Raw genomic sequence first — 17,860 nt, 5'->3', positions numbered from 1 at the left:
AGAAACTGGACATTATAGTCAAAAAATAAATAACTATTTTTTTTGCATTTACCTAACACTCAATGTTTCTTTTGTCATGTTTAATAAGAATAAAGATAGTATCTTGCTTTATCTGGCCTCCACTTTGGAAATTTTTTTGATTACAATTCAAATGCTTTTATAAAATTGATTTACATATAAAATAACTTCATCATGAAGAATTAAAGCCCCTCCTTCACAGATGAGTGAAAATATTGAATACATTTCCTCTTTTTGATTGCTTGAGCTAAAAATATCAAGTTATGATGACTGAATTGATTATTCACTTAAATATGAATAATATGATACATTTTGGGTATTTGATATGGCAAAATGGGACACAATGGAAAAATCAAGAACACACCGGAAAGATGAGAATAATGGCGGTGGTAAAAGAACAGCGACTGTACCGGCTGAAGGTCGCGCGGGTCTCTGCTGCGGCACACGAGCAACGGGACATCACTACCGCACCGGACGGAGCAAGGGGCGGGGCAAAATGACTGGCCGTAGATTCTATCAAAAGTTCGATCTAAATTGACCGTGGTTGCAAAATATTGGCCAAAAATACGCAAACACTACGAAATATGAAAGTAAGATGGAAAAGAAACATTCTATTGCCTTATACTGCAAGACTAAAACAAAATAAAACTGTCAAAACTCACTGTTTCAGTGATAACGTCCGAACAGATCACTCGCGTAACAGAAAGACTGCAAATGGAAGCACGATCAACTTCTAACTGTTGGAGTGGAAAATTCCATTCTACACATGCAAATTTGTTTTGTTTTTAAGATTTTTTTGGGGCCTTTTCCACCTTTATTGGATAGGACAGTGTAGAGACAGGAAATGAGTGGGAGAGAGACGGGGAGGGATTGGGAAATGACCTTGGGTCGGAATCGAACCCGGGTCCCCGGATTTATGGTATGGCGCCTTATCCACCTGAGCCACGACGCCCCCCACATGCAAATTGTTAATGTGTGTCCTTCCCCGCACACAAATAACACACTACGGTAAAAAATAGACCACGACTCATTTTATAGCTCAGAAATTCATACAAGACCAGCTACCATCGTAACATATTCTGTAAGAAACATATTCTATACCTAACTTTCAGCTTTCGTTTTAAAAAACAAAATCGCAGATTTATCGCTAAATTTTTATATGGCGTAGTGATTTTAAGTTGCTACTTTTGGTGAGGTTGTGACCTTGACCCTGAGGCTTTCCGTTTAGATCAAAAACACACGATCGTATTGGTTTTGGGTTTGCGGAAAATGGAGTTACAACGGTGATCAAATATTTTGCGTGATGTTTTATTACGGTTATGATTATTCTGTGAGCGCACCAGTCCTTAGGTGTGTAAAGTTACAACTTAAAATACAATTAGTGATAACTGTAGACTTTTCAGTGGACTACAACCTTTTTAAGGGAACGCGATGTAGTCAACCGTTTATCATGTCCCAGATCAAGCCGCCATTTTTCCACAAATTTGCAGAATTTTTGCCAAATTCTGAATATTCACATCAAAGATTTAGTTTCTGTTATTTCTTTCATTTTATTTCAAATTAAAACCAACATCATTCAAAACCGTATAGTTTATTGACTGAGTATATTTAGTGGGGTACCCCCACAGTACCCAGTTTCTGAGACAAACCCATGTGTGTATATATATTTTAAGATTTCAGTTATCATTGTTTTCTTCTTGTTCTGCAGAATTTAACGTCGGGCAGTACAGACGAGAATGTGTGAAGATCTACAAATCGTTCGAGTTCTTCCGCCCGGATAACGAGGAAGGGCTTAAAATCAGAAAGTAAGTGCTAGCATGCGTATTGAGAAGAGAAATGCCGTGATGTGACTGGACACGTGTTGAAATCGTCATGACTGCAGTCGAGAGAAAAACGATTGTTGGTCCGTCGTTAACACGTTTAAATAATTTACAGGTTCAAATGCCATGGTTCTTTCGCCATACATGCCGTTTTCATTTTGAAGTTATGTGCTCTAGGATTTCAAGCAATAAGACTTGAGTCTAGAATCCTGACTTCCTGTTTTCTCAGGCAGTGTGCATCGGCAGCTCTTAATGATGTGCATCAGTATCTCACTGAGGACGGGGGACAAGTGGCGGTGAGTAAAAATCAGAACAATCCTGAACAAACTTCTCACTGCTTCATCCCTGATCGTCATGTGTGCTTTATTTGTGTGTATAGCTGTCTGTCTCATATTCTGAACATGGTCTTATGTGATGGTTTTCTTCTGCATTTTTGATATCTGCAGGTATTTGATGCCACAAATACTACGAGAGAGAGGAGAGAGACCATCATTCGATTTGCTGAACAGAACGGATTTAAGGTGCAGCACGATTCCGTTCACGTTTACATGCAACAGGGTTGAGAATTTTCCGCCGGTCGGCGGATTTCTGACTTTTTCAGATCGTTTTTGAGATCGATGTAAATCCGTTGAGAAATTTCAGGGGGGGGGGTATGGTTCACGATCTGTGGTCACCTTATAACGTCTTGATTCTTGGCGGGCTCCGGGTTAACACACTCGAGTCTTTTGACATGTCGTAATTAACATTCACTTTTGCGACAATGTTCGACTTATTTGCGGTAGAATTTTTGGGAAATCCCATCACGTGCAGTGTATAAACACAAGTATGCATGCTCTCCATGCGTGGCTTGCAATCGCCGTTCACCGACCGTACACACTGACAATACACATTGGTAACATCGGAAAGACATGTATTCAGGCGGGATATTTTAACATATCGACAATGGCAAAAGTCCTAGATAAGAAAGAAGAGGATTGAGTGAGGGAGATTGATAAAGGTGCAGGAATAAAGAACTGTTTTCGATGGGCTTGGTTAGAAAGAACACTGAATGTCGAGATCGACAAGCAGACTGTCATAACGAAGCTCGGTGATCACATACGGAAAATAGACGTCCCAGTAAAAGTACTTTGCTCATTGTGTTCTGACATGATAAACTACGCTAGTAGAGGGGCGAGGACTATCGAACTTCACATATACACCAAAAAACATAAAGGTAGGACGAAAATTATTTTGCCTGTTCAATGATTCATTATATTTATAATGTACATCGCACGAGTCAGTGCCATGGTGTGTGTGTGTATCTCAAATACATGTCATATATAAGTGTGTATCTTTCTTTTATGAATAGGGTTAGCTTATCTAATGTAGGATCTTGGGGAGAATCATTAGCCTGGCAAGCCAGACTAAATGTGAATATTTAGTCTGGCCTCGATCCGTAGACATTTCCGACGGGGGTAGGAGGAACAAACCGCTGTCTTTCAAACTGTCTCTGTGCGTATAGGCCAACGCTCTGACCAATCAGCACAACAGTGACTGTGACGTAGTCAAAGCGACAGAAAGCAGTGGGGGAGGCCTTGAAATAAATAATTTTTCAAAATGCGTATTAATTAATAAACAGGTTCTAGATATTAAGAAGTTTGGAGATAATGACCACAAGTTTGGAGTCTGTACCACATACACTCATATTTTTTTCCAAGTGTTTTTCAAGGGTTTGCTTAAACTGTGTTTGAGAGTTTTTATTTAGTGGTGTTTGGTGAAATAATTTCCCTTAAATTTAAAATAACGGGAAAATAAGAAACAATCAAAAAGTAATGTTTCAAAGCTGTTTATTAATTCTTCGTACTGCACAAACTAGCCCCATCCTTTTGGCTACGAGCGGAGCCAGCTGGTAGATCAGACTTTTGCCATAGCCGGTCGGCAAAACAGCGAAAACGTCCTTCTTGAAAAGGAATGCGCGGAGAGCCTCTTCCTGCTCATGTTTCAATGAAAACTCCAAGTCTAATTCTTCTAAAACTGATTCCAAAGCGGAGTCAAACACGTGCTGTTCACTAGCCGTAGCCATCTTTCCTGCTGCACTTTCTCCAGCGTCGCGCAGCCTTGTCGTCACTCCTGCAAAAAAAAAAGCCCGCCCAAAGAATCCAAACAAAAACCTTGCGTTGTGATTGGCGGGCACGATTTGATGCCCAGGGTGTTTTTGTTTATATGGTGCGAGGCTAGACCCACTCGCTAGGCAAAAATATTTTTGGCCGCTAGGCGGGTGGGTCTAGTTTACTAGGCTAGAGAATCATAGTATCATATCTATATTTCTGATAAAATTTTCGGTATGATACCATGTATAACTCTCCTACTTATTGCTCATTTCATAGGGGGATGGGACGGGGGGGAATTGCTGGCATGTGCCGCGCGGGAGCGTCTGCCCAAATTTTTTAGGCCAAGATGAACTTATAGTTTTTGATTTAAAAAAAAAAAATTCCAGTATGTAATGCCCATTGTACATGCCTGTTCTTTAATTCAAAATCACCATCTTGATCTTCAAATTGACCATATGGTATCTGTATTACATTACACAACATCCTGTCCAGATAAAACCTAGTTAGTACACACAACAGTTGAAAGGGAAGTGATGAGTGATGTTGAATGTTGCCTGCTTAATATGCAAGACCTCCTGCTACCATGATAACATCAGAAGAAAGCTTAAGAGAATTATATGATGGAACTTTTTTCTGGTTTGCACTTCATTTTAAAGGATTAGAGTATTCAAAGACATGAATACCAAAAATGCAGAAATACAGTATAATACTGTAGAGCTCGTTTATATTAAAAGGTGCATTGATTTTTTTTTTTTTTTTTTGAAATCATCAAATGTCTCATCTCATCTCATTATCTGTAGCCGCTTTATCCTTCTACAGGGTCGCAGGCAAGCTGGAGCCTATCCCAGCTGACTACGGGTGAAAGGCGGGGTACACCCTGGACAAGTCGCCAGGTCATCACAGGGCTGACACATAGACACAGGCAACCATTCACACTCACATTCACACCTACGGTCAATTTAGAGTCACCAGTTAACCTAACCTGCATGTCTTTGGACTGTGGGGGAAACCGGAGCACCCGGAGGAAACCCACGCGGACACGGGGAGAACATGCAAACTCCACACAGAAAGGCCCTCGCCGGCCCTGGGGCTCGAACCCAGGACCTTCTTGCTGTGAGGCGACAGCGCTAACCACTACACCACCGTGCCGCCCATCATCAAATGTGAATTGATTAAAAACAAGTCTCTTGTACCATATTAATCATTTTCACCTGGTAGTTCACCTGCGGCCCCCAAACCCCCGGCTTTTTCAGACTTTTTTAATATTTTTCATTCTCATCCCTGCATGCAAGCATTGTAGTTCATCTGAAAAATTTGGTTTCCTCACTGTTAGAGCTTGTGATCGCACAAACGATTGTTCTTTTATTTGACCAGATTATTATTTGTCTGATTAACTTGATTATTAAAGCAATTACCCAATCAGATTATTCATGAGTTGACTGCATGTAAGCAGAAATAACCGAGATGGTGTGTTTCGTACTCCTTTTCCTTTGAAACATGATGTTCTTTTCTCTCTCAGGTTTTCTTCGTTGAGTCTGTATGTGAAGATCCTGACGTTATTGCAGAAAACATCGTCGTAAGTATCTTGTGTAAATTCCACAGCCATGTTTTCTCCTCTTCTTCTTATTCCCCCCCCCCCCCCCCCCCCCAAGTTTACTCACCATCTTGGCTTTATTTTCGCCAGCAAGTGAAACTCAGCAGCCCAGACTACACAGACTGTAACACCGAGCAGGCTGTGGAGGACTTCATGAAGAGGATAAAGTGCTACGAGAACTCCTACGAGCCTCTGGATGAAGTCTTAGACAGGTGACGGAGGAAAACGCAACCTTTTATAGTGGTAAAGCAGAACAGCAGTTTAGTTTAACAGTTTGCCTGCGTTTCATCACAGCCTTTTTTTTAGAGCTGTGGAAATGGATCCAGATTATGTGATGCAAGTTTCAGGAGTAGAACAATTGCAGCATTGCTGCATCTCGATAGCTGAGACAAGATTATGTGAAGATGTGAAGTTTCTAGAAGAACGCAGATGAGAAGACAAATGGACATTTTGCCTTTTGAAGAGTTCCAGTTTGTCAGTGGGACAGACAAATCCAAACGATAAAGGCAATTACATAAAACCAAAATATTAAATAAAACCTTTTTCCATATGGAAAATCAATTTCAATAAAATAAAGTAGATTTTATAAAATCTGCATGTATCTAAAAGAAAATTCCCGTGATCATTTCTTGGAAATGGTGCAGTGTGATGATTATTTGTTGTTGGGTCATTCATTCATTTATTTATTTATTAGAGGGGAGGTGCAATCGGACTCATTCGCATTTTATTAATTTCATTCATATATATATATATATATATATATATATATATATATATATATATATTAGTGCGGTCAAAAATGTCGCGTTATTAACGGGTTAACTTGACTCAATTTTAACGGCGACAATTTTTTTTATCGCGAGATTAACGCTCTGTGACATGATGTAGGTTTTTCATAAGCTTTTGAAACTGCCAGGAACTTGGAACAGAGACTTTGCTTAGAAAACCGATAGCAGCTAGCCACGCCCCACACAGCCAGAGTCCTCTGACCTCCTCCCTCAAAGAACCAGCGCGGGCAGGGCGCGCTAGTAGAGATGGGATTTATGGCTCTTTGATGGGATCCGCATCTTTGTGATCCGTTCTTTGAAAAGAGCCGTTCAAAAGACTGGGTCATTTGGCTCTTTTTAAATATTTATTCAGTTTTAAGAAGACAGCGTCTAAAGAAGCCAGATCCCTCTGAACTGTAAACTCAATGCTATCCCAGAAATCCTTCCTGTAATATGCAAATTTGGCCGCCTCTGATTGGACAGCGCAACGCATCAACAGGCAGAAAGTGTAAAAGTACAAAATGTGTTAAGTGAGCTGAAACAGTAAAGATCAGATTCAATGCAATATTTATCAACGAACAACTTAAAGTTAATATAATAGTGTACTTTTATATTATAATCAAGCATGTCAAGCCTACCGTCACTGTGTAACCTGTCTCTCTGATAGACTAACTCAAGCAGTAGATTACTTCACTCATGGTTCTCTTGTTAGTCTCGGGACGAAGAACCATGGTGCTCAGCTTAGATTTCAGTTTGCAGTGGCTGTGTCAAGACGTGTTATGCTTTGCAATAAGAAAAACATTGGTACAAAACAAGCCCATTCACTTTTTTATGCTGGTAAGAGAATTACAATGGTTTTTCGTGTGACAAAAATGTGCGATTAAATTGCGATTAATCGCGAGTTAACTATGACAGTTGCGACATTAATCGCGATTAAATATTTTAATCACTTGACAGCACTAATATATATAAAATAAATAAATAAATATATATTTTTTCTTTTAGAGAGTTGTCCTTCATAAAGATCATTGATGTGGGTCGGCGGTACCTGGTGAACCGAGTCCAAGACCACATCCAGAGCCGAATCGTGTATTACCTCATGAACATCCATATCACGCCCCGCTCCATCTACCTGTGCCGGCACGGAGAGAGCGACCTCAACGTTAAAGGACGAATCGGAGGCGACTCGGGTCTCACGACCCGGGGAAAGGAGGTGAGGTCACATTAGAAACTTCCCTCCGTTAGATATAAAGCTGTTCTTCAACACATTGTGTGGTACAGGGAGTAGGGATGGGCAAAGGATTATTAGATGAATTCTTCTGTTGGAAGATTCTGTCACTGACAGATAGTTGCTGACGTTTTATGATCTTGATGAATCTCTTTTTCTCTCTCAGTTTGCTCGCTTCTTGGCTCAGTTCATCCACACACAAGAGATCAGCGATCTGAAGGTGTGGACGAGTCAGATGAAGAGAACGATTCAGACGGCCGAGGCTCTGGGCGTGCCGTACGAGCAGTGGAAGGCTCTCAATGAGATTGATGCTGTGAGTGGCTAAAAAAAAAAATCTACATCTTCATTCTCGCTCGAAAGGCAAAATTACTTCACAAGACATAGCAGGGTTTCCACGTGACCTGCGAAATTTAACGTATACATTCGGTGAATGTGTGACGAGGACGTGTTACGACGTCGTATAACGAGAAAACAAAAGCTGATCACGTTCCAGCATGCAGAGTTGTTCTTAGATGACAGTGGTTTATGATTGAGAGTGGATTTGTGAAACCACAACATCTAGGAATTTAGTATTTATTATAAAGGATATGGCCTTTAAAACCCTTTTGAGTACTTTTCTCATGACCAGTGATTTGATTGGTTAAAGTCAATGGCTGAAAAGCTCGAACCTGAGCATGTGTCTTATGTTTTGTTTTAATGTCCCTGTGTGTCCAGGGTGTGTGTGAGGAGCTGATGTACGAGGAGATTCAGCAGCAGTATCCTCTGGAGTTTGCGCTGCGTGACCAGGACAAATATCGCTACCGATATCCCAAAGGAGAGGTGAGACGCTCTGGGTGTACAGGTCGAGGGTGACGTTATTGAACTTTCCTCTGTTTTCATGGCACTCGGTTACTTATAGCCTCGCTCTGTTTGTGTATGAGAGAGAGAGAGAGAGAGAGAGAGAGAATATGCTTAATGCTTGTGAAAGGGTAACCAGGCTATGACTAATTACACACAGGATAATCTTCCTGCGAGACAGAGTAATCCGTGATAAACAAACCCATTAGGATTGGCCGAGGATTGCGTTGAGGTTGTTTTGATGGACTCTTAAGTGCTGTGTGGGTGTGAGAGAAAAAAAGTAGAAAGCTCTTGCATCATTGTCTGGACAGGAAATTGGCTTTTTATGTCCTTTTGTTTAGATTGTCCATGTGGAAAGCGCTTCAATCAGTGATGTGGCATCTTAGTATTTACACACACAAAAGCATCTTGATGCTCATTTGATGGAATAGGCAGTGTGTGTTTCTCATTGGTGTTAAAGAAAATAACTTTCCCTCTATTAAAGCACTGATCAAAGCACTGTGTTGCTTTTGTTTTCAGTCTTATGAAGACCTGGTGCAGCGGCTCGAGCCCGTCATCATGGAGCTGGAGCGCCAGGAGAACGTTTTGGTCATCTGCCACCAAGCGGTCATGCGCTGCCTGCTGGCCTACTTCCTGGATAAAACGGCGGGTTAGAGCCTGAGCAACTCAATAACTTCCCCGCTCACGTTAACCCTTAAAAGTCTACTACTACTGCTATACTTACTGCTTAATCATTTAGGAATTATTTGGCGTACTTTCACTGGCATCCATGGTTTAATTGGGGGGGGAATATATTTCCTCTGGTAGCTTTACAGCTCAGCAAAACAAATATGATTCTTGTTGTTAATTTGTTTGGATTGTGTGGAGCCGGCATGCGATAAGGACTTTTACACTTGAATTTGTTCGCTGCAAAAAAGACCTTTTAACCAATCATGTCTTGTGAGCATCATGAGTGGGTCAAATTTGCGTCTCAGGCTGTGCATATCTCTGGATTAGAGCTGGTGTGTGCTAAAAATGAAATAAAACGCCATACGTTTCTTAATAATCATGACCTTTTTTTTTTTTTTATCTTTCTTTATTGACCTCGATGTTAAAAACGCAAAAATAGGCCTAGAGCTCATGAACATCTTTACTAATATTCGGCATTGGATTGCAGCTGCTTTGCTATTGTTGTTAACTGGAGATGGATATAATAATTCCCAGCAGTTAATACACGTGTGTGTGTGTGTGTGTGTGTGTGTGTGTGTGTGTGTGTGTGTGTGTGTGTGTGTTTGACAGAGGAGCTGCCATACCTGAAGTGCCCATTACACACAGTGCTGAAGCTCACACCGGTGGCTTACGGTAACATGCTGCTTTTTCATTCAGTCCTGAAGCCGTATAACTTGATCAGTTTGAGCCTTTTATTTATTTGTTTATTTATCCTCCTGCAGGCTGCAAAGTGGAGACCATCTTCCTGAAAGTGGAAGCGGTGAACACCCACAGAGAAAGACCAGAGGTAAAACGCGCACACAATACAATACGAGGTATTTCTGATTCTATATAAAACTGAACTGTAGTCAAGAAACAAATACAAATCTATCTTTGACTGAAACTCACTGCACGATTTCTGAAATAATTTTATTTGGCAAAAAAAAAAAAAAATATATATATATATATGAGTGATTCCACGCTTATGGGTACTGAAATGGGGACATGAACTTATTTTTAAAAATTCACCTAAAACCATTTCTTTTTTTACCATCAGGTCACAAAACGTAATCTTTAATGAATGATATGTTAAAAGATAACTTTAATTTTCTGAGATGTAATAAAAACATATTTATATGCCAAAGTCAAGCCTATGAGTTCCAAAATGATGTCTGTTACATTACTTCTGTTACGATTGTCCATCTCGCGTCTGTTACAAATTAATTACAATCTAGCTATATACCATGTTAATCTTATTGAAAGAATGTGTATGTTTATTCTACTACACATGTTTATTAATTATATTTGCTAAAACATCACCTTCCTATGTTTCAAAAAGTAATTCTACATTGTTAAAATTGAGAATATATATGTCCACAACACTTCTGTTACGTTCTGACTTTGGCATATAAATATGTTTTTATTACATCTCAGAAAATTAAAGTTATCTTTTAACATATCATTCATTAAAGATTACATGTTTTGTGACCTGATGGTAAAAAAAGAAATGGTTTTAGGTGAATTTTTAAAAATAAGTTCATGTCCCCATTTCAGTACCCATAAGCGTGGAATCACTCATTCATATATATATATATATATATTGCAGTGTTTTAAGTTTCAGATAATTTCCAACATCAGATGATTTGCTTCACAACACACGTGCCGCTGCAAAAGAAACTGAAGTCGCACTCAGTTGTGACGGTGATGAGGGGCACGTGTGGTCGTTAGTGTGACGTGTCGTCATTGTGAGGCCCCCCGCAGGGTTTAAATGACTGCTGGGTGTGGGTTTTATCCCTCTGATTGTCTTGGATTTGCATGCAAATGTTGTCGAGTTTGTGATCGGGATTAGAAGCAAGTATTTATAATAAACAAATAATATACATTTAAGTTTATAATAATATCACTCCAGTACATTTATCAATAAAACTATATCTTAAATAATACTATGTCAGACTAAATAAGCAATATTGTACATTAATATATCTAAATTTAAAAAACTTAATTGAATGTAAATAAATAGATTTCAATAGAAATACACGGTAAATATAAACACAATCTGAATTTTAAATAATATCAAAAGGTTCATGATAAATTTACAAACTACAGTTTATAAATAAAATGAAATTATAAATAAGATCGGATATACTGTTGTTGCTTTGTTGATGGTGACTGTGGATTAATTTTTACTTGTGGCTGGAATAAACATTTCTCAGTGCTGCTATTATAAATTTATTCAAAAGACACTGATTATTACAAGTGCTAAGAGGAAAAAAATAGCATTAATGCACCAGAAGATAATTATTGACAAGTAAATATTAAATAACCATCACAAATAAATAATGAAATAATTAACTAGATAAAATAATTACGTAAAATAACCATCACAGCTGGAATCGTAATAAATCGTCTCGTCTCGTCTCATCACTGTGCTTTTCTCTACACGGCAGCTTGCTCCCCCCCCCCCCCCCCCCCCCCAAGTGTGACATCACGCAGTTCCTGTCTCCCTTCCATTTTATATTCAAAGCCTTCAGTTCTTCATGTTGGGGTTCCTGTGAGAGAAAGTCTGTCTGTGTGTGTGTGTGTGGGCCACGGATTGAGGGTGGATCTCGTCTCTCCTGGTCAGCAGCGTGCCTCTTTTCGCTGTATTTACCCCCTGTGTGATGCCCTTTCTGTGTGTGTGTGTTGAACAGAATGTAGATGTGACGCGGATGCCAGAGGAGGCCTTGCAAACAGTGCCGGCTCATCAGTGACAGACCGCGCGCACACACCCACACCAACACACACACCCACATGTGTGTACACACTCCCTATGGGAGAATCAATATTTGAACACGATCACTTGATTATCCTTTCGAGGAGCGGTTCAGAGTAATTATCTCTCCTCCTGTGATTTGACACTAATCAGTCTTATCTTAATGACCCTTGTGCCAGCGTGTGTATGACTGGCAGGTACAGTGATGTTTACAACCAGACCCCAGTCTGTAAAATGTTGAATTATTGTAGCTGAATGTCAGGATGTTAAATATCTTAATTATGTTTACGTAAAGTTACCAGTCAGTATGTGCTGCGCAATAATAGAGTTAACCTGTAAGAATGAAAAGCAGTGATTATTAGTGATTTAACGCACATATGTTTGAGCTAAACTGCATTTGCACCTTGACACTCCAATTTGTGGTTTTTTTTTTTTCCCTTCCTAATATTATGTCTTTTTGTTTGATTTATATGGAATGTTGTACTTGTAGAAAAAAAAAAGTGTACACTACCGTTCAAAAGTTTGGGGTCACCCAGACAATTTTGTGTTTTCCATGAAAAGTCACACTTTTATTTACCACCATAAGTTGTAAAATGAATAGAAAATATAGTCAAGACATTTTTCTGGCCATTTTGAGCATTTAATCGACCCCACAAATGTGATGCTCCAGGAAGGTCAGTTTTATAGCTTCTCTAAAGAGCTAAACTGTTTTCAGCTGTGCTAACATGATTGTACAAGGGTTTTCTAATCATCCATTAGCCTTCTGAGGCAATGAGCAAACACACTGTACCATTAGAACACTGGAGTGAGAGTTGCTGGAAATGGGCCTCTATACACCTATGGAGATATTGCACCAAAAACCAGACATTTGCAGCTAGAATAGTCATTTACCACATTAGCAATGTATAGAGTGGATTTCTGATTAGCTTAAAGGAACAGTCCACTGTACTTTCATAATGAAACATGTTCTTCTCTGAATTGAGACGAGCTGATCCGTACCTCTCCGAGCTTTGCGCGACCTCCCAGTCAGTCAGACGCGCTGTTACTCCTGTTAGCAATGTAGCTAGGCTCAGCATGGCCAATGGTATTTTTTGGGGCTGTAGTTAGATGCGACCAAACTCTTCCGCGTTTTTCCTGTTTACATAGGTTTATATGACCAGTGACATGAAACAAAGTTCAGTTACACAAATTGAAACGTGGCGATTTTCTATGCTATGGAAAGTCCGCACTATAATGACAGGCGTACTAACACCTTCTGCGCGCTTCGACAGCGCACTGATACCTTCACTCCTGTTTTCCCCCTCTGACCACAGCACTGATGTTTCCAGTCACATTGGCTGTGTATTGACGGAAGTCAGGGGGGCGGGGGAGAGGGGGAAAACAGGAGTGAAGGTATCAGTGCGCTGTCGAAGCGCGCAGAAGGTGTTAGTACGCCTGTCATTATAGTGCGGACTTTCCATAGCATAGAAAATCGCCACGTTTCAATTTGTGTAACTGAACTTTGTTTCATGTCACTGGTCATATAAACCTATGTAAACAGGAAAAATGCGGAAGAGTTTGGTCGCATCTAACTACAGCCCAAAAAATACCATTGGCCATACTGAGCCTAGCTACATTGCTAACAGGAGTAACAGCGCGTCTGACTGACTGGGAGGTCGCGCAAAGCTCGGAGAGGTACGGATCAGCTCGTCTCAATTCAGAGAAGAACATATTTCATTATGAAAGTACGGTGGACTGTTCCTTTAAAGTGATCTTCATTGAAAAGAACAGTGCTTTTCTTTCAAAAATAAGGAAATTTCAAAGTGACTCCAAACTTTTGAACGGTAGTGTACGTGTTGAGAGTACGAACGTTACCCAAGTTGCATAAATCCCATTTTAATTTGCTAACAGAGAGCCAGATTGAATCAGCTTTTTAAAGGGGGAAATGTGATTTTTATTTTTATTTTATTTTTATTTTTTTGGGGGGGAGGGGGACATGAAGATCTCTACACTGATGTGGGAAGTGATTTTATATGGTATTTATTCAATCATGATGTCTAAATGAAATGTGAATAAAATGTGTTTAATAGACCTTGAAGCCCATTTGTATTCCTACGTATGCCTTGAGAATTATATACAAGAATTAAATATCTTTCCATATGTTTTTGAGATGAATTCACACTCCTTTTGCTTCAAAAGTGCTTGTGTTTCTGGATGAGATAATCTGAGATAGATGTGCACAGAGGGCGGCACGGTGGTGTAGTGGTTAGCGCTGTCGCCTCACAGCAAGAAGGTCCTGGGTTCGAGCCCCGGGGCCGGCGAGGGCCTTTCTGTGTGGAGTTTGCATGTTCTCCCCGTGTCCGCGTGGGTTTCCTCCGGGTGCTCCGGTTTCCCCCACAGTCCAAAGACATGCAGGTTAGGTTAACTGGTGACTCTAAATTGAGCGTAGGTGTGAATGTGAGTGTGAATGGTTGTCTGTGTCTATGTGTCAGCCCTGTGATGACCTGGCGACTTGTCCAGGGTGTACCCCGCCTTTCGCCCGTAGTCAGCTGGGATAGGCTCCAGCTTGCCTGCGACCCTGTAGAAGGATAAAGCGGCTACAGATAATGAGATGAGAGGAGATGTGCACAGAACTGGCTCGTTTATAATCCTAGTCCTGCTGCTTATTGTAGTTATTTTTGTTTGGACCTACTTGATATTTTCTCATGAACCTGGTTGGTTCTACTCACTAAAATTTGAGAAGAATTCGTAATTTAATTTAATCCACATCCACCCTGACCTGGATGAAGCGTTTACAGAAGTGGAATGAATCTGGTCCTGTTCATGAACGTAGCCTTTTGTTTCTTTGTTTGCCTTCTGTCAGTTTTCATTCTTCACTAAGCACTGAAATGATGATAATGAGCTGCTTTTAAGGAGTCAAACTGACACAGGTCTTAATTTGGATTTAGCTTGAAGGACGCTTTTAGCGAAGCTCTGTAATGGGTTGGCCAAAAACCATAATGTTCGTCACATTTTAATCTGAGGAAAGGAGGACCTGAGAAGCTTGAAAGGATTAGATATAAAACGAAGTGCGCACAAATATAGGAACGCTGCAGGGGGTAATTATTCAACCTGTGTATGTAAATTGGGAGCATTCGTGTGTTAAACCTGGCTTCAGTGTTCATCCAGGCCATGACGTTTATTGCTTTATCACTGTTGCAAAACATCAGCCTTCGATCAAGTCCAGTCGTCCTGGTTCGAAGATGTAATCCTTCAGATTGCGACACTATTACAGTGGATATAAACCAATAACCATCCACAAATGTCACAGTGATATTTCCTCTTCTTTCCCCTCAGAATGTAAACGTGCATCGGACCACGGAGGACGCCCTGTGCACCGTTCCGCCTCACCTCTGACCTCGTCTGATTGGCCGTCCGCACCTGTGCGTGTGTCTACCTTTTCTCCAGGGGTCCCCTGTCCTCCAGGCTTCTCCGTCACAACAAAAGGAACCTGGAGTCTTGTGTCGCAGAGTCTTCATTTCTCCTTCCGTACCTTTCATCTTCCACGGTTCGCTTGGCCTTTACACCCTCATTAGCGTTCATTAGGCGTGAGCTGAACGTTCCTCGACAGGAACATCATCAGTACAGGGATCGTTGATGTGATTTGCTCAGACATCGAATCTGATGTGCGCCACTGGTCTGAGTGAAAGGGGGCGTGGCCTCTAACTTGAGGAACGCTCCAGTGCTTTTAAACATATAATGTTGATCTGATTTACTCCAGATTTGAATTTTACAGTGAGCGTTTTAGTCCTGAGAAAGCAGTGGAAAACCGGTTTCATCTTCAGTCACTTGTGATGGAAGCCATTCAGCAGTGGGCTGTGATTCCTATCAAGTGAACCATTTTTCCAGAGAGATGAATTTGTCTGAACAATGTAAAAATCATGGTGTTTTCAGAAACACTTTTGGGTTGAGACTGTTATATTTTGTGTGCAATTTACACATTTTATCAGTTTTTTAATCAGGATTGTCTGTGAATACGGTCACAGGTCAGACTAAAAAGAAAATTCTCATCAGATTTCGACAAATATTCCTTTTTTTTTTTTTTAAACTCCCAAGCGTATAAATCACAGTACACCTGATTTTAATTTTCTTGTTCTTATGCCTTCTATAAGAAGTGAGTTTGGAGTAAACAGGTTTTCTTTGTATTTTCTTTAATCAGTCCAGGGAAATTTTGTGTTTGCTGAACAATTTCTTGTATTAATCACACAAATGCCACAGACAAATTACTGGATAGAGACCAAGTTAGCTTTAAACACTTTGCACAACACCCAATCACACCGTTTTCTGTCCCACGGTGTGACACGAGAGACGGTCTGTTTAATCTGGTTCAGTTTTCAAACCTAGAGAGCAAAACTTTTTTTTTTTTTAAATACCCCTGGGTTTCGGGGACGTGTGTAAAACCTTCACTGAAGGATGTAAAGTGTAACGTACTGCAAATGATCTACCAGGCAGGATAATATTTGGCTTGTGTGTGTGTTTTGCAACTCTTGCATTCTTCTTTGCATCAGTATTGTTCTGTTGTGTCACACAGCCATTTGATTCTTATCTCTCTGTTACTTTGAGGGAACGATGGTGCGTGTGTGTGTGTGTATAAGAAATGAGTTATACTGTATTTCTATAGAACATTATCTTGAGTCCAGCCTCCTCACACAAATGTATTTATTTGACTTTTATGGGTTTTAAAAGGTGAAGTTAACTTTTTTTTTTTTTTGGGCGTGAACTTGAGATGAAATTATTTTAAATTAAACCTTTTTTTAATTAAATGGGTTTGGTTTGTAACTGTAAAGTGCATCCTGGCCTGTAAAACACCCTGAACATGATTGTGTGTGTAACAGAGAGTGAGTATGTTTGAGAGTGTGTGTGTGTGTGTATACAAAGATGTAATCATGCACTGGTTATTGTAGAAGTAAATATGGGAATCATGTGTCTTAATTGCAATAAAGTTTTTAATTTTAAATAAATATTTTGTCTGAATAAAATCGAATTAGTGCACATTTGTCCTAATAAGAATATTTTTTTCCACATACCGCTAAAGTGAGAATGTTTTGAGTTCATTCCTGTGAAATCAAATCTACTCTTCCAGTTATTAATGAAAATGCACTACAGCCATCTTTATATTATAAATTCATAACACTGATGCGTTAAGTCGCGTTCATAACGTGTTCCATCAGCAACTCAGCGACCTGATTTAGTGTGTTGATCTCACAATGACAGTGTGTCCTAAACACACTTATAAATCCTATAATTTAATATAATGCCTGAGTATAGTAGAATAGAATAATGCTTTCTTTTATCAATTAAAAACTTTTTCATCAATACTGATGTCTCACACTTTATAAATGTATTCGTAAGTTATTATAATGAGAAGAAAGTTTACTGTCCCGAGTCGGGCTGAGCGACATGATGATGAAATATCAACATCCTGAGAAATGATGTCACTGTAATGTGTCAATTTTTACATTGAATTACACCTCGAATGGAAGCAGGTCCTGATGCTCAAATGGATTTGAGTTTTGCATTGGAAAATGTAAAAATGTTGACGTCTTTTATTATTTTTTGCTTTAAATATATCTCTCATAATGGATAAAAATTGTTTTTATATACAAAATTATATATATATGAGTGATTCCACGCTTATGGGTACTGAAATGGGGACATGAACTTATTTTTAAAAATTCACCTAAAACCATTTCTTTTTTACCATCAGGTCACAAAACATGTAATCTTTAATGAATGATATGTTAAAAGATAACTTTAATTTTCTGAGATGTAATAAAAACATATTTATATGCCAAAGTCAAGCCTATGAGTTCCAAAATGATGTCTGTTCCATTACTTCTGTTACGATTGTCCATCTCGCGTCTGTTACAAATTAATTACAATCTAGCTATATACCATGTTAATCTTATTGAAAGAATGTGTATGTTTATTCTACTACACACGTTTATTAATTATATTTGCTAAAACATCACCTTCCTATGTTTCAAAAAGTAATTCTACATTGTTAAAATTGAGAATATATATGTCCACAACACTTCTGTTACGTTCT

General features: G+C 39.5%; 1 protein-coding gene across 4 annotated transcripts in view; it reads left to right on the top strand.

Annotated features, from left to right (window-relative positions):
* The window catches only part of pfkfb4a (6-phosphofructo-2-kinase/fructose-2,6-biphosphatase 4a), a 37,251-nt gene extending 20,479 nt beyond the window's left edge, over positions 1-16,772 (top strand). Inside the window, exons 3-14 of one of the 4 annotated variants that reach the window (XM_060910377.1) lie at positions 1,727-1,823; positions 2,068-2,134; positions 2,285-2,359; positions 5,448-5,504; positions 5,613-5,734; positions 7,295-7,502; positions 7,684-7,830; positions 8,232-8,336; positions 8,874-9,003; positions 9,633-9,695; positions 9,785-9,849; positions 15,109-16,772. In XM_060910377.1, coding sequence (XP_060766360.1) covers positions 1,727-1,823; positions 2,068-2,134; positions 2,285-2,359; positions 5,448-5,504; positions 5,613-5,734; positions 7,295-7,502; positions 7,684-7,830; positions 8,232-8,336; positions 8,874-9,003; positions 9,633-9,695; positions 9,785-9,849; positions 15,109-15,168 — 1,196 coding nt within the window. In that variant the 3' untranslated portion in view covers positions 15,169-16,772. Of the gene's footprint in view, positions 1-1,726; positions 1,824-2,067; positions 2,135-2,284; positions 2,360-5,447; positions 5,505-5,612; positions 5,735-7,294; positions 7,503-7,683; positions 7,831-8,231; positions 8,337-8,873; positions 9,004-9,632; positions 9,696-9,784; positions 9,850-11,731; positions 12,768-15,108 lie in introns of those variants that run through there. The other 3 variants (XM_060910376.1, XM_060910379.1, XM_060910378.1) reach the window with 3 other exon arrangements.
* The last annotated feature ends 1,088 nt before the right edge of the window (positions 16,773-17,860 follow it).

Source organism: Neoarius graeffei, chromosome 26 (assembly GCF_027579695.1).
Source record: "Neoarius graeffei isolate fNeoGra1 chromosome 26, fNeoGra1.pri, whole genome shotgun sequence".
NCBI classification, from domain to species: domain Eukaryota; kingdom Metazoa; phylum Chordata; class Actinopteri; order Siluriformes; family Ariidae; genus Neoarius; species Neoarius graeffei.
Note: the sequence above shows the minus strand (reverse complement) of the source record. Positions and strands in the feature narration are given on the sequence as shown.